The 14,807-nt window shown below is 38.3% G+C and overlaps 1 protein-coding gene across 3 annotated transcripts in view; it reads right to left on the reverse strand.

Annotated features, from left to right (window-relative positions):
* Positions 1-5,485: 5,485 nt before the first annotated feature.
* MBTPS2 (membrane bound transcription factor peptidase, site 2) overlaps positions 5,486-14,807 on the reverse strand; it is a 44,340-nt gene continuing 35,018 nt past the window's right edge. Inside the window, exons 11-12 of one of the 3 annotated variants that reach the window (XR_015769486.1) lie at positions 12,888-13,487; positions 5,486-5,570 (exon numbers count right to left, since the gene is read on the reverse strand). Coding sequence is in view for 1 of the 3 variants with exons in the window: in XM_028122599.2 (XP_027978400.1) it covers positions 13,265-13,487 (223 nt within the window). In the remaining 2 variants the exon portion in view is untranslated. Of the gene's footprint in view, positions 5,571-10,568; positions 13,488-14,807 lie in introns of those variants that run through there. The other 2 variants (XR_003612196.2, XM_028122599.2) reach the window with 2 other exon arrangements.

Genomic DNA, 14,807 nt, shown 5'->3' on the forward strand with positions numbered 1-14,807 from the left:
CCAGTGTCCAAAGTGTGGTAGAGGTCCTGGCAGAAACATTTGGATGAATCCCTCAGGTTGTGTCTCTTCTGGGTGCCTTTTCTTGAAGTAGAGTTAGGCTGGTTGAAGCATAGCCTTTCCTCCTGGGGAGTAGGTGGCCTCTGCTTTTTGGACATCCTCCTTGAATGTTCTGCGCTTCAGGAGTGGGACTGGTGGCATGTAGTCCAGCAATCTGCTGTTAGACAAGGGGATGAAGACCTTCGACTTTCTTGGGGCTGCTGTTGACCAGGCTACATTCTCTCTTGGCTCTGAAGCCAGGTTGGCCCTTGAAGTTCTGCTGCTCCACAGAGGTGGAGGCATGGGCCTGCTAGTGAGAAGGGACTTCCCCTTCTGGAAATCATGAGTAGGTGGCAGAGCTAAATATGAAAATATTTCTTATTCCATTTCTCCTCTTTTTATCCTTTAATGTGTATAGGAACTATATAATAATCAAATAGCATGACAAGGCAAATGCATCTTCAGCACACTCAGATGACATCAAAGATTGATGGCCAATCATGCAAAGAGTTCGTTCTTACCATAATGTGGTGAGTCACTTTTATTTTTCTCAGGGGAGGAAAAAAACATTACCAAACTCTCACTCAACTCATATTACTTAAAGATTTTTTTTCCTCTTTTTAAAGACTACTGCATATATGATTTTTACAGTGAGCAGGGAGCTAACTGTACATGACTAAAATTCATGTGCCTGCCATCCTTCCAACCATGGGGAAACTTCTGTTAAATGTCTGGCCTTCCACTGCAATAGTAGAGAGAACAATTATGCTCATCCATCTCCTTGTCTCCAGTAGCTGAAGGTAGATGTGAAATTGGAATATACCGTATAAGAGGAGGATCATTTTCTCCTTTAGAGTGGCCTTAGCCATCCACTCAACAGAGCTCATTGACTACTGTTATGAACTAGGCACTATGTGGGTGGCCATACCAAGGGTAAGCAAAGAGTCAAGGGCACATGGGGTCACAGGTGAATGCCATGAGCACAGATATTTATAAAACTTGGGAAGAACACATGCTATAAAACGGAGAAACCTAGGGGCGCCTGGGTGGCTCAGTCGTTAAGCGTCTGCCTTCGGCTCAGGTCATGATCCCAGGCTCCTGGGATCTAGCCCCGCATTGGGCTCCCTGCTCGGCAAGAAGCCTGCTTCTCCCTCTCCCACTCCCCCTGCTTGTGTTCTCTCTCGCTCGCTGTGTCTCTGTCAAATAAATAATAAAATCTTTAAAAAAAAAACAAAAAAACAAAAAAAAACGGATAAACCTTGAGGACATTAGGCTAAGTTAAATAAGACAGTAACAAAAGGCCACATACTCTATGATTCCACTCATATGAGGTACCCAGAATAGTCAAACTCATAGAGACACAAAGTAAAATGGTGGTTTTCAGGGGTTGTTGAAAGGGGGGAGTTATTGCCTAATAGGTATGGAGTTTCAGTTTTTCAAGATGAAGAGTTGTGGAGATGGACAGCAGTGATGGTTGCATAACAATGTGAATGTACTTACTACTGTACAATTAAAATGGCTAAAATGGCAAATTTTGTTATGTATATTTTACCACAATTAAAAAAAAAACACCTGAGGAGAAATATCAAATTATGGTGTAACAAAGAACACAAGACTTGGAACTAAAAGAACCTGAGTTCTCATCCTTGCATGTCTACTGACTGTGTGATCCTAGCCAAGTCATTTAATTTCATTAAATGTCCTAATCTATAAGGCAAAGAAAATGACTGGAAGGTTATTGGGAGAATTCAAAGATGTAATGTATGACAAATCCACTTTAGTTAAATGTATGGGGCAATACAAAATAAGTTTTATCATGGAGGTGATGAGGGAAGGTTTCATAAGGGCACCGTGATTTGAACAGGTCCTGGAAAGGGAGGGAAAAACATTTATGAGTGCCGATTGTGTGACTGTTTCAGTTAACATAGCAAAGTTTTGTAGGTATTATTCTCAAAAAGAAGAAATTAAAACACAGAGACATAATTTGCCCAAATCCAAAAAGCAGCTCTGTCTTTAAAATTCCTCATGCTCGCCATTCACAGGAAGCTGGAAATAAAAAGTGTTGAAATTGGAAATAAAATAAAATAGAAAGTTAAAAAGTAGAAATTCAATAAATGCAGAAGCTGGTTCTTTTTTAAAAAAATCATTTTATTTTGAAGCAATTTCAAACAAAAATTTCAAGAAGAATACAAGGGAAAAAGAAGAATACAAATGACTCCCTCATGCCCTTCATCGAGATTCAACAATTGTTAACGTTTTGCCATTTAAAAAAAAAAAGATTTATTTATTTATTTATTTGACACAGAGAGCGAGAATACAAGCAAGGGGTGTGGCAGGCAGAGGGAGAGGGGAAAGGCAGGCTCCCCGTAGAGCAGGGAGCCCCATGCCAATGCTGATCCCAAGACCCCGGGATCTTGACCCAAGCCAAAGGCAGACGCTTAACCGACTGAGCCACCCAGGCGCCCCCATATTTTGCCATTTTGGCTTTATTATCTCTCTCTCTGAACCATTTGAGAGTAAGTTTCACACATCATGCCCCTTTAGTCTATCAGAGAGAAAAAACTTCCTCTACTCTCTTAGGTTAATGACTTGATGTCTGCAAATTAAACTGACAAAAGACAGATGAACAAGAGGAACAACAGATTTATTTACACACACAGCACAGGAGCTCACAAAGAAATGTGACTCAAGGCAGTCAGAATTTGGGACTTATCTGGCATCTAATAGGGGATGGGTAGGGGCAGAAGGTCACTTCTGGGAGAATAAATGACTTCTTAGAAGGAGGAAAGAAAGGGCACTTATGAAAAAACAAGTAACTTTTTGGAAAGATGAATGGGCCCCTAGAAGAACTGGTGGGAGCTATGATAGTTTTGTATCAATGCCTGTTTGACAAGGTTAGAGGTGCTCCTGGGTAGGAGATTTATGACAATTGAGTTCCTTTGGGAAGCTCTGCTTTTAGGCAGATAAGGCATTTTAGGAACTCAAACGTTTTCAGCTCAAAATAATTTTTATGCCACAGAGTCTTATTCTGGACCCTTTCAACTTCTATACTTCAGCCCTGTGTTTCCCGAGAACTTAGGTAAACAGAGAACATTCTCAAAATCAGGAAATTCAATGCTATTATCCTAGAGCTGAGCACTCTGTACCTGTTCTTCAATCGCCTCTGACAGTATGTCTTATCTAGAAGGGGGGTTGGCTAAACTGCTCCTTGCAGCTGTATGAGAACTCCATACTCAACAAGGATTTCTAGAGTGCCTACTCTGTGCCAAGCTCTGTTCTAGACACTTAGGATTCAAGATAACTGTATCCATGTTTTCTCTTTCCCTCTCTTAGACAGGGCATCTCTCTTGCTGAAGGCTCTTGCTCTACTTGTGCTCTAGAGCCCAATCTCCTCCCTTGATGATCTACTTTCTTTTTCTTAGGTTCTTCCCATCAGCACCAAAAACATGCCCACAATTTTCCTAGTGCTAAAACAATGACAACAACAATACTGACACTTTCCTCTACATCCTTCACCAAGTCCCAGTTCTCCCCACCCCTTCCAAATAGAACTTTGTTTTTTAAGATTTTATTTATTTACTTATTTGAGAGAGAGAGAGAGAGCGCGCAAGTACGAGTGGGGAGAGGGGCAAAGGGAGAGGGAGAGAGAATCTCAAGCAGACTCCACACCGTGCCCACAGTTCCATCCCATGACACCAAGATCATGACCTCAGCCAAAATCAAGTTGGACACCCAACAGACCGAACCACCCAGGCACCCCCCCAAACGGAACTTCTTGGGTGCGTTTTCTGCATTTGCAGTCTCTCCCTGCACCCCCACCCCCCCTCCACCCACCACAACCTGGCTCAGCTTTCTGTGCTGTACTGGGTCTGATCTCTCAAGATCACCTATGAACTGCTAAAGCCCATGGACATTTGACAGCCTCTCTCAGTACTATCTCACATTATTGACATCTTGATACATTCTCTTCCCTTTGTTTCTCTAATACCAAACTCTCACTTGTGGTTTTCCTCCTAATTTTTTTTTTTTAAGATTTTATTTATTTATTTATTTATTTGAGAGAGAGCACGAGAGGGAAGAGAGTCAGAGGGAGAAGCAGACTCCCCGCTGAGCAGGGAGCCCGATGTGGGACTCGATCCCGGCACTCCAGGATCATGACCTGAGCCGAAGGCAGTCGCTTAACCAACTGAGCCACCCAGGCGCCCCTTCCTCCTAATTTTCTAAAGTTCATTTTTCCTCTTCCTTGTATCCTTTTTACCTAAAAGCTGGTGTTCTTGAGTGCTTTATCCTAGGATACCTTCTCTTTCCTTTCCCTTTCCTTCTCTCCCTAGACGATCCACTCCCATGGGTTTAATTACATATTTGTGGTAAATCAGCTTGTACATGGTGTCTCCAACTAATTTCTACAGAGTTCCAGACCTGTATGTCCAACAAACCACTTGAAGTTCTCCCAGGCCGTCAAACTCAAGAGTTCCAAATTGAACTGCTCCTTTTCTGATGTTTCCTAGCCACCATTCAATTGTCCAAGCCAGAAACCTGAAGTCCTCTTGACTCCTTCCTGAATCTAAACCACATGAAACCATCAAATATAGTGGATCCTACTTTTGATTTGTTCTCTCTCTTTCAACCTCTACTGTCACCATCTATTTTATATCACCATCACCTCTTGCCAAGATTAGTGAAATCGTCTCCTAACCAATTTCCTTGCCTCCAGACTTGCCTCCCTCCAATCTATCCTTTATCCTTAGTCAAGGTGATCCACCAAAATGCAAATGTGATTATGTCACTCTTTTGCTTGAGACTTCCAGTGACTTCCCATTTGCAATTAGACTAAAGTCCATAACATATTTCTAAGACCTGGCCTCTGCTAACCTTCTTGGCTTAATCTCTTGCCACCCCATGCCTGCAACACTTAGTAATGCTTAGCATATATTTATTGTTTTAAAAATAAATAGTTTTTTTCCTTACAAAATACAAAAAAGAAAAATTGTCTTATTTATTGCTATATCCCTGGAGCCCAGAACAGTGCCAAGAACATAGTAAGTATGCAATAAATATTTCTTAAATGAATGAAAGAATATTTCTATCAGTTCTAGTGACTACAGAATGGGGTTAAGCAAGAAAAATGGAAACTTTTAAATCCAATAACCATCTCCTAGAGTAGCATATTTACAAGAGTCATATTCTAAAATTTGGCAAATTTAAAAACCAACTACAATGATCTCAGAAGAAAAACATTTTAAATGGGGAAAAAAGCACACTTGCTCAAACTTTATAAGAAATAAAATGCAAATTCATAGTATCCTCATTACCTCTTATTTTCATGATTTTAAATTATGATTAAAAATGCATATATTTGAACATGTAATCAAGGAATGCAGTGTTCCAAACTTAAATCATTATATAATTAAAACAGATGAAGAGAAGATACTTACTTTAAAATCAGGACATCTATTTCAAAGACAGATCTTTTTTTAAACCTTTAAAGACTAATATTAAACAATCCACAGAGAGAGGAATTAAAGCTTGAAAATCTAAGAAGCAAAAAAATATTTCAATTAAGACGTTGATGAAGACAGTACTTTTAGATAATGATATAATTAAGGATAATCTCCAGATTGCTAATCTATATTGCTTAGGAATGAGAAACACTATTTCAATAAAACTAAAAACACCTTAGGGAAAAAAATGATTTAAGGACTCTTGTCAAAGTACAAGACATATTCTCAATTCACTGTATTACTGAACTGAAAAAGTAAATAATAAATAGCTGCCTCCTATATAAATAAGAATGGTTCATTAAATGAGAGATAATTTCACTTATTATAACCATTCTCTCAAAAGGATATAAATTTATGTCTCCTCCTGGCTGGCATGAAATAGCTCTTAAGACTAACCATCTCCTTTGAGATGACTGGCTAATCATTTAGGGATAACAAAACACAAGATTATATTCCTACTTTGCACCAACATCAAAATACCTTGCATGTAAATTAAAGATTATAATATTTGAAAAAATGAAGTCATAAAATGATCATAAAATGTTCGTGAATATTTATAAAATCTTGAGAAGACTTTGAAAACATTTCACCAAAGGTGGAAAACATAAGGCAAAGCTTAACAGATCATGATATATAAAAACATAAAAATAAGCATTAGCATTATACTTAAATGAGGTTTTAATTTATTCACGTGTAACAAATCAAATGGCAGAGCTGAGCTTATGATGAAAAGCAGTAAGACGATAATCACTCCCAGGAAAAATGGGCAAAGGATGGGAATAAACAAAAATAACACAATGGCCAATAAATACATTTAAAAATGTTTAACTTTTTTTCTAAACAAAGAAATGCAAATTAAAATGGGATGCTGTTTGCATATCCAATTAAGAGAAAAAAATGTAAATGCAACAAGGCGATATGTATATATAAAACGTTCACATTTCAAGAAAGTAATTTTTCTTTTAAGATTATCTTAAGAGTTTCTAGAATTATCCAAAAAATCATAGATATGCAAAAAGATTTAGTTATAAGTATATTCCTCACTGCTTTGTTTATAACATTGCAAAACTGGAAATAATAGGGGTTGGTTAATTATGTCATATTCAGGGGTGCCTGGCTGGTATCAATACCCATACCCACAAACACAGGTTATTTTGAATAGTTTCAGTGAGCAAAATCTTTAGCCAATACCTTAAGTATTATGATTTTTGGTTCATTTTAATTGGAGGAAGAACTATTTAAAAGGGTCAAGGCCTGGAAGACATTCTGGACAACCAGAGCGAGCCTGACGACAGTGGAAGCCAAGAAGGCATATCAAAAGGAGGCAGGATCTGACACCACTGTGATCAGGGATATCAGGGAAAATTTATGTCATAATTCTGCATTATGAAAATAAGTAATTTAAGTACATAATATCTTGAATATGCCAGGCACCATATTAAGAATTTCATGTAAACTGCTTTAACAATCTTAAAAAGGAAAATACTGTTATATCTATTTTAAAAATAGTTCATGCTACATAGAAAAATAAACCTGGAACCTGGATTTCCTACCTCCCACCATATATTCTAGAAATCAAAGATCTCATTGTGAAAGTACAACTCTAAAGCAAATAGAAGAAAGTGTAGGATGTTATTGTGACTTTGGGATAGGACAGCACTTTTTCAGTGAATGAATCAAAATGATTCATGAAAACAATAAAAAAATTAATGGATTTGACTATATCAAACTAAAGATACTCGTTCAACAACAAAACCTCATAAATAAAACTTATAAATGGGTGACAGGCTGGTAAAAATTATTTGCAACATCTAAAATGGACAAGAGAGGGGTGCCTGGGTGGCTCAGTTGTTGAGCGTCTGCCTTCGGCTCAGGTCATGATCCCAGGGTCCTGGGATGGAGCCCCGCGTCGGGCTCCCTGCTCAGCGGGAAGCCTGCTTCTCCCTCTCCCGCTCCCCCTGCTTGTGTTCCCTCTCTCGCTGTGTCTCTCTCTGTCAAATAAATAAAATCTTAAAAAAATAATAATAAAATAAAATAAAATGGACAAGAGATTGATATTTAGAACATGGGCTGTTCTGTAAACAGTTAGATAGTAAATATTTTAGGCTTTGGGGGTTATACGTTCTTTCTTGCAACTGCTCAACTCTGCTGTTGTAGCATGGAAGCAGCCATACACAATATATAAATGAATGAATGTGGCTGTGTTCTTTTTTAAAAAAATTGATTAATTTATTTCAGAGAGAGAGAAAGGGCAGGGGGAGGAGCAGAGGGAGAGACAGAATCTCCAGCGGACTCCCCAATGAGTGTGGAGCCCAAAGAGGGGCTTGATCCCAAGACCCCAAGATAACGACTTAAGCCAAAGTCAAGAGTCAGAGGCTCAACAGACTGAGCCACCGAGGCGCCCCTGAATGTGGCTATGTTGTAAGAAAACCTTCTTTACACAAATAGGTGGTGAGCAGGATTTGGCTTGCAGGCAGCAGTTTGTTGACTCCTAATCTAGAATATACAAAAAATTCTTACAGATCAATAAGAAAAATTTAGTAAACTCAATGGACAACCCGGCAAAGGGTATCAATAAGCAACTGGCAAAACGAAAAATCTAAGCGGCTAAACAAGTGTATGGATGCGCAACTTTATTAATCTGAGAAATGCAAATTAAAAGGAAATGCCATTTTGCACCCAATGAAAAGTCAGACAATTCAGGGGGAGGTAAGGGCATGGGGAAATATGGAACCCTAATGCCTTGCTGATGAGGGTCAGTTAGAGAGACATTCTGCAGAGCAATCTAGAAGGGCTAAGTGAACTTATGTATGTGTTTCCATAATCCAAATAAAGGAGAGCTTCTTGATAAAGGACAGCAGGCACCTTATAACAACACAAATACATTTTCCTTATTTTGTAATTAGATATAACATATTTTTCTCATTTCACTAGAAATAGACAAAAATACCATCATAGACTGTCACTAGTCTACAGACCAGCTGTTATAAACTACTACCGATGTGTTTTAGGGACATATGAAAAAAATATTAATATTCTTAGCACCTAATTCTTTCACAGTTTAGAGTTTCATATCTTTAAGAGAACTGGCTTTATGATACTTGACTGAGTGTAAAATTTACATAAATTTAAGATAAAGCAAGACTTCAATTTTGTAGGATGGAAGCCAATTACAGGGTTCTACTCTTAGATCTTTCTGAGTTTTTCCCCTTCTCTAAGGTGTCAGGAGCACATCAGTAGAAAAATTTGAGAAATGGTCAGTTAATAAGAAGGGACAATTATTGAATATCCTTCAATCTTTAGCTAAATAAAACTAAGCTATAAGGATGTTTTTGTCTCTCTTCAATGGGAAATTAGGCAATATCACCTGCTTGGTAATTAGAATTGCAGCTTCCTTTAACCATTTTTTCCCTACCTCCACCCTGAGTATAATCTATTGTGGTATTAGGTTTTGAAATAGAGACTTTCCTTTCATTGAATTCATTTACCATGGTCTGATAAAATATACAATGAATTATTCAAATTAGTATGGCCGAAACAGCAAGAGTAGCTTGCAAATACACCGATTAAAAAGGCATATTGTCTCAAAGAAAATATATCCACATGCTTTATCTTCTTTGGGGGGGGGAGGGGCAGAGGGTGAGGAAGAGAGAAAGACTCTTAAGCAAGCTCCACACCCAGTGCAGAGCCCAACATGGGGATCGATCTCACAACCCTGAGTCATGACCTGAGTCAAAATCAAGAGTCAGATGCTTAACCGACTGAGCCACCCAAGGTGCCAATCACATGCTTTACCTTTTTTTGTTTTTTTAAAGATTTTATCTTTAAGTAATCTCTACACCCAACATGGGACTTGAACTCACAACCCCGAGATCAAGAGCTGCGTGCTCTACTGACTGAGCCAGCCAGGCGCCCCTCTACATGCTTACCCTTAAAAATGATTTGTTATTCAACTCTATTCCAGTACTGAAAACCACTTCAGAGTTAAAAGCTGTGAAATAAATGAAACATTTTCTTTCTTCCCAGTCTTTTATCACATGCTCATTTGCTTAAAAGGTTAGATTATACTAAAGCCGATGTATACTATTGTTTGAGTAGTCATTAAAAGAAAAAGAGTTTACAGTGGAATTGTACACATTAAACAGGTGAATTTTATGGTATTTAATTCTATCTCAAGCTGCTAAAAAAAAGTGGTTTAGATAATCAGTCATCTAGTCTTGTGGCTCTTAACTGTAGTAGAATGGGATCAGAGGCAAAAAGGAGGCGTGGAATGATGCTAGCCAATCAGGATTTGGGCTAAATTTCCAGCCTATTTTATCTGGATTTTAGGTAATCTAGAAAGAGATTATGTGCCTATGTGTGTGTGTGTGTGTGTGGAGGGGGGATGGGTGGCATAGAGAGGGAAAGAGAGAGAGAGTGGGAGGGGAAGAGAGAAAAAGAGAGGGAGAGAGAGATTGAGGCTGGCCCTGTGGACAAGGGAGGAAGTGCTAGAGCAAAAGGTCAAGACGAACCAAATGTCAGAGTTGAAATACTTTTCCATGAATTCCTAAGAAACAGACTAACTTAGAGAAGACTTCTGTCAGACACTATTGAAAGGAAACGTGATAGTCCTCTTTCTTCATCCATAAACAGGCCATTTCCAAAACACTAGTAAGAGCTCAGGAATCTTGTTTAAAAAAGACTTCTTTTGGGGCACCTGGGTGGCTCAGTCAGTTAAGTGTCTGCCTTCGGCTCAGGTCATGATCCCAGGGTCTTAGGATTGAGCCCCAAGTCAGGGTCCCTGCTTAGTGGGGAGCCTGCTTCTCCCTCTCCCCACTGCTTGAGCTCTCTCTCTCAAATAAATAAATACAATCTTAAAAAAAAAAAAAAAGGCCTCTTTCTGTGGCCAGCAACAACTTTCATATAAGGACTGCTTGAGTGAAAAAGTGAAGGCTGCTTTTAGAAACAAGAATTGAAAACAACAAAGATCATACTGTATGTAAAGGGAACACTTTTGATAGAATAGTTTTTTTAAAAAAGACAACACATAAATATGATAAAACATAGAGTGCTGGTACACATTTATTCTTTTATTGCTAAACATCAAATGCCAGCAACTATGGTATCTTGGTATCTTCAACTTGAATACTAAGAATGAATTACAGCACAGTCGAAAGATCTGTAGAAAAAAATACCTGTGCACCATCAATTAGTATGTGGACATTCAATAAATACCATAGGACAAACTGATGACTGAAAGCCATGTATCCATGAAGTGCTTGTTTAAAATTTGCTGTTAGAATAGAAGACAATGACCCTATAAGAGCGATCATCAAAAGGTCAAGTTTAACGCATGTCTTTTCAAACTGAGATGAAAAGAATATATACGTTCTTTACATATTGTAGGTGATTTAAAAAAAAACTGTTGAAAATGTAAACAACATAGAGTAGGAACACTGAAAGTAAAGTTGTACTGTTGAACATGACAACACAGAAAGCACATTTTCTTCAAATGTAATTCATTTTTCTAATTGCTCTACAGTAACCAAAATGGATTATTTTCATGAAGATAATAATATACTAGGGACACAAAGACCTTCCAAGTTATTGTTTTGTTAACATATATTTACAGTAAATATTCAATAATACTATTCATAGCTTACTTAAATAGAAACATGCTTTTCTAATCCATAAATACCACTATTCATCATCCATTCAACCACGTTTAAGTATTTATGATGTCTCATGCACTGTGCCAGGGATGCAAAGATGAATATGGCATGGTCCTTGCTCTAGAAGTGCCCACAATCAAGCTGAAGAGACGACAACATTTCCTTTTTTACACGATGAGGCCATTTCTATACAAATGCGATTGATCTGCTCATTATCCTAATAGGAGTGGTTCTCAAAGCCTGACCCTATGAAGCAAGAGACCAAGATGTTCAAATGCTACAAGAAAATGAGGTGTTTGGTTGTTGTTGTTACAGTTGTTGTTGTTTTTTCCACCCAGAAAAAGAAGTTAATGGGTCGGAGTTCCTCTATTTAAGTTCTTCTCTGTTTTAAAAAACTGATCTGCACATATACGACATATTCATTAGTAAACTGCATAGTTCATGTAATCAAATTAATTATGCAAGTATTTCATGGCATTCCCCAAGCTCTACTACCTAAACCAGGTCTGAGCTCTCTGCTAAGACTTTGATCCTGAATGACTATCTACCTAAGAATAGAACCACCACCTTTTTTCTGGGATAAACGAATAACTTGTATGGTTTAAATGATGACCTCAAGTCATTAATAAAATCTTAACATTATACTCAATAAATAATTTCTATTTAAGAAGGCAGGCAAACTTGCATACAGTCTAAAGAGTTTCTTAAAAATGATTAAAAACCTTTATTGCCTAAGAGCAGCTCAATGATCAGAAAAAGGTGAACCCCATGGAATGCCTCACTTAGTGAAAAAGTTGGGTACACAGTTGTTAATGTGCTTGAGTGTATGAGGGAAGCACATATTTTTCATCAAAAAACAGCACGCTCAGACACTTAGAAGACCAAGAGTTCACAGTGGCCTGGTGACTTCCTGGATCTTCCAGGGCTCCAGCTCCAGTCCAAAAGACCTCGAACTACTCAGGGCTCTTTTGGGCTCAAGAGGCAGTTCCCGGGCCCTGGCAAGTCCACGTCTGTACTCACGTGTGGCCATTCTCACTGTACTACCAAGTCTTCTGTGGACCCACAGAGGTAGCTTGGGAGAAAGATGGAAAACAAGGACTGGGTGTTTAATTACTCACTACAGAGAAACACAGAAGCTGCTGGTGAGGACAGAGTATGGTTGAGAGCTTAAGGTAGTTGCTCCTTGAAGACAGGAACCCACGACCTAGGCCCCAGATAACCCCAGCAGCACAGAGAAAACGTCTACCCTGGAAAGGCTCCGAGCTTCAGAGCTCTGTAGAGAATGGTAACCAGGACTGCAGCAGATCTGCCTCGTGATCTGTTAGAAGACCAAGCTCAGTTCTCACGCTCAACTTTAACTTCCTCAACCCACATGCTGCAAGTGGAAGATACTTCTTGTAGCTCAGTCTGAATGTCAGAACACAGTGCTGCTTTAGGAGCGTATGGGGACACATTATCAAAGAGGCAACTCTTGTGGGGCAAGGCATTTATCACTGTAAGCCCTACTTCCTACTTTGTTCACTTATTTGGTATCATTTGACAAAGATTTTCCCTTTCATGTTAGCAGATTCCTTTATAGAATTTTATTAATTGTAATCAGACCTCAGTTGTCAGAGTACAAAATAATATACCAATAAATCTTAAAATACTTTTCAAACTAAGAAAAAGGTCAAGAGATATAGGCCAAGAAAATGCTCACCCTTCCACTTGGCCAGAGTCTGGTCTTCTTCAAATCTGGATTAATGATGCTTTTTCAAAAAGTTTTCCCCGATTAATTCCACCCAATTCAGTTCTCCTTTACACTACTGCAATATGATATGTAGTCACACAAAATGGTTTAACATGAATTTTCACTTGCTTAGAAATTGTTCCACAAGCATCTGAAGTTGGTTAAGTTCAGTCTTTAAAAGTCGGATGTAGTCAGAGACTATGCCTTTCATTCCTTCTGTTTATCCCCCATCCCAGAGTTTGGATATTCTGATACAGGAGGAGCTTAAAGTCGTTGGTTAAAATATAATTTTAAGGAAATGCTTTCTATTTCATATGAAGCATCATTCTGCAAGATGAGTGCAAATATTACCGTGCTGTAACCATCCAGAGTCCCAGGGTCACGTTGGCAGCCAAAAGTACACTACCACCAAGCAAGATGAAAAATCCTATCAGATCTTTGATATCATTGTCTCCAATCACTGAGGTAAGGGTAGCATCTAGGAAAGAGTTTAAAATCCACTGACCATCCAAAGCAAAGCAGGGCACTGCATTAACAATAGCTAGAGCTCCTGAGAGGGAAATCAGGTACCTGGTTAAAATGAGTTAAGGAGCCGACTGTGAAGTCTGAGTGGAAAACACATATCTAATAGTCAGAAGAAGATATTTTACTAGGACTGCATTTGAGATCATAGTTGACTTCCCTCCTTTCTTTAAATTTCTGCCCACCAGTACAGGATATGCCTTCTTAGATTCTGGTATTTATTTATTTTTAAAAAGATCTATTTATTTATTTATTTTAGAGTGAGTAAGGGTACCTGGGTGAGCAGGGGGGAGGGGCAGAGGGGGAGAGAGAGAGAATCCTGAAGCAGACTTCCTGCTGAGCAAGGTGCCCCATGAGGGGCTTGATCCCACAACCCTGAGACCATGACCTGAGCCAAAACCAAGAGCTGGCCGCTCAACTGACTGAGCCACCTAGGCACCCCAGATCTCTACTGTTTCAAACAAATTATTTATATTATTTCAAAGCTCAAAAACCTTGACTAGAAAAATAAAAGGACAACCATTTATAAACGAAGGCAATCTATAGCAAACTCAGAGGAAGATGGAGTCTTTGTAATCCTCTAATGACACAAGGAGGGAAAGGAATGTGGAAGCAATTAGAGATAAGGGAAAATCACTTTTTGATCCTTACAGAGTATTAACTTATCTTAGGAAACATAAAGATTTTGGCTGCTTCAACTCTATTTTACTATTATCTATAAGGTTACAATCTTGATTGTACATACTTTTCAGTAGCTGCTCATTTGTTTTCCCTTTCATTTTTTTGCAAATTATTGAGGAAGGAAATGAAAGTGATTTAAAAGCGACAAAAATACGTATTGTGCACCTGAAACGAATATAACACTGTAATGTTAACTACACTGGAACTAAAAAAAAACAAAAAGATCCATGCTTAGAAATAAACTTAAAATCTAGAAAGTAAAAAAAAAAAAAAAAAAAAAGTGACAAAAATAAAGAACCCTTACAAATTGTTTGGTTTGTTCAGATTCTTCATAATGATGAATTTTAAAAAACCAAGTTTTATATTCAAACTGAATATGCTAAAGAACACAAGATTTTGTCCTCTGAATTGCTATTTTAATAGTGGAAACCAGGTCGATCTCCCTTAATCATTCCTCCATTTAGTCAGAGCTAACAGGCTCAGAAGGGGCAGAATTCATCACCGTGGTAGTAACTGAAGCTTTCATTCTTTATAAACTTACTAAAGGGTCTTAGATCTGTAAATTCAACTCTCAGTTTATAGGCTGGGTTCCCTTCCTTCCATATCTTAACTTTTCTCCTTCCCCGATCCATCTCTCTCCCATGACTTCTTCCCTCCTAGGTACAATCTGATCTTTTTCAACTTTAA

This window comes from Eumetopias jubatus, unplaced genomic scaffold (assembly GCF_037043125.1).
Source record: "Eumetopias jubatus isolate StellerSeaLion01/CBP00866 unplaced genomic scaffold, mEumJub1_p1.0 scaffold_11, whole genome shotgun sequence".
Lineage (NCBI taxonomy): Eukaryota > Metazoa > Chordata > Mammalia > Carnivora > Otariidae > Eumetopias > Eumetopias jubatus.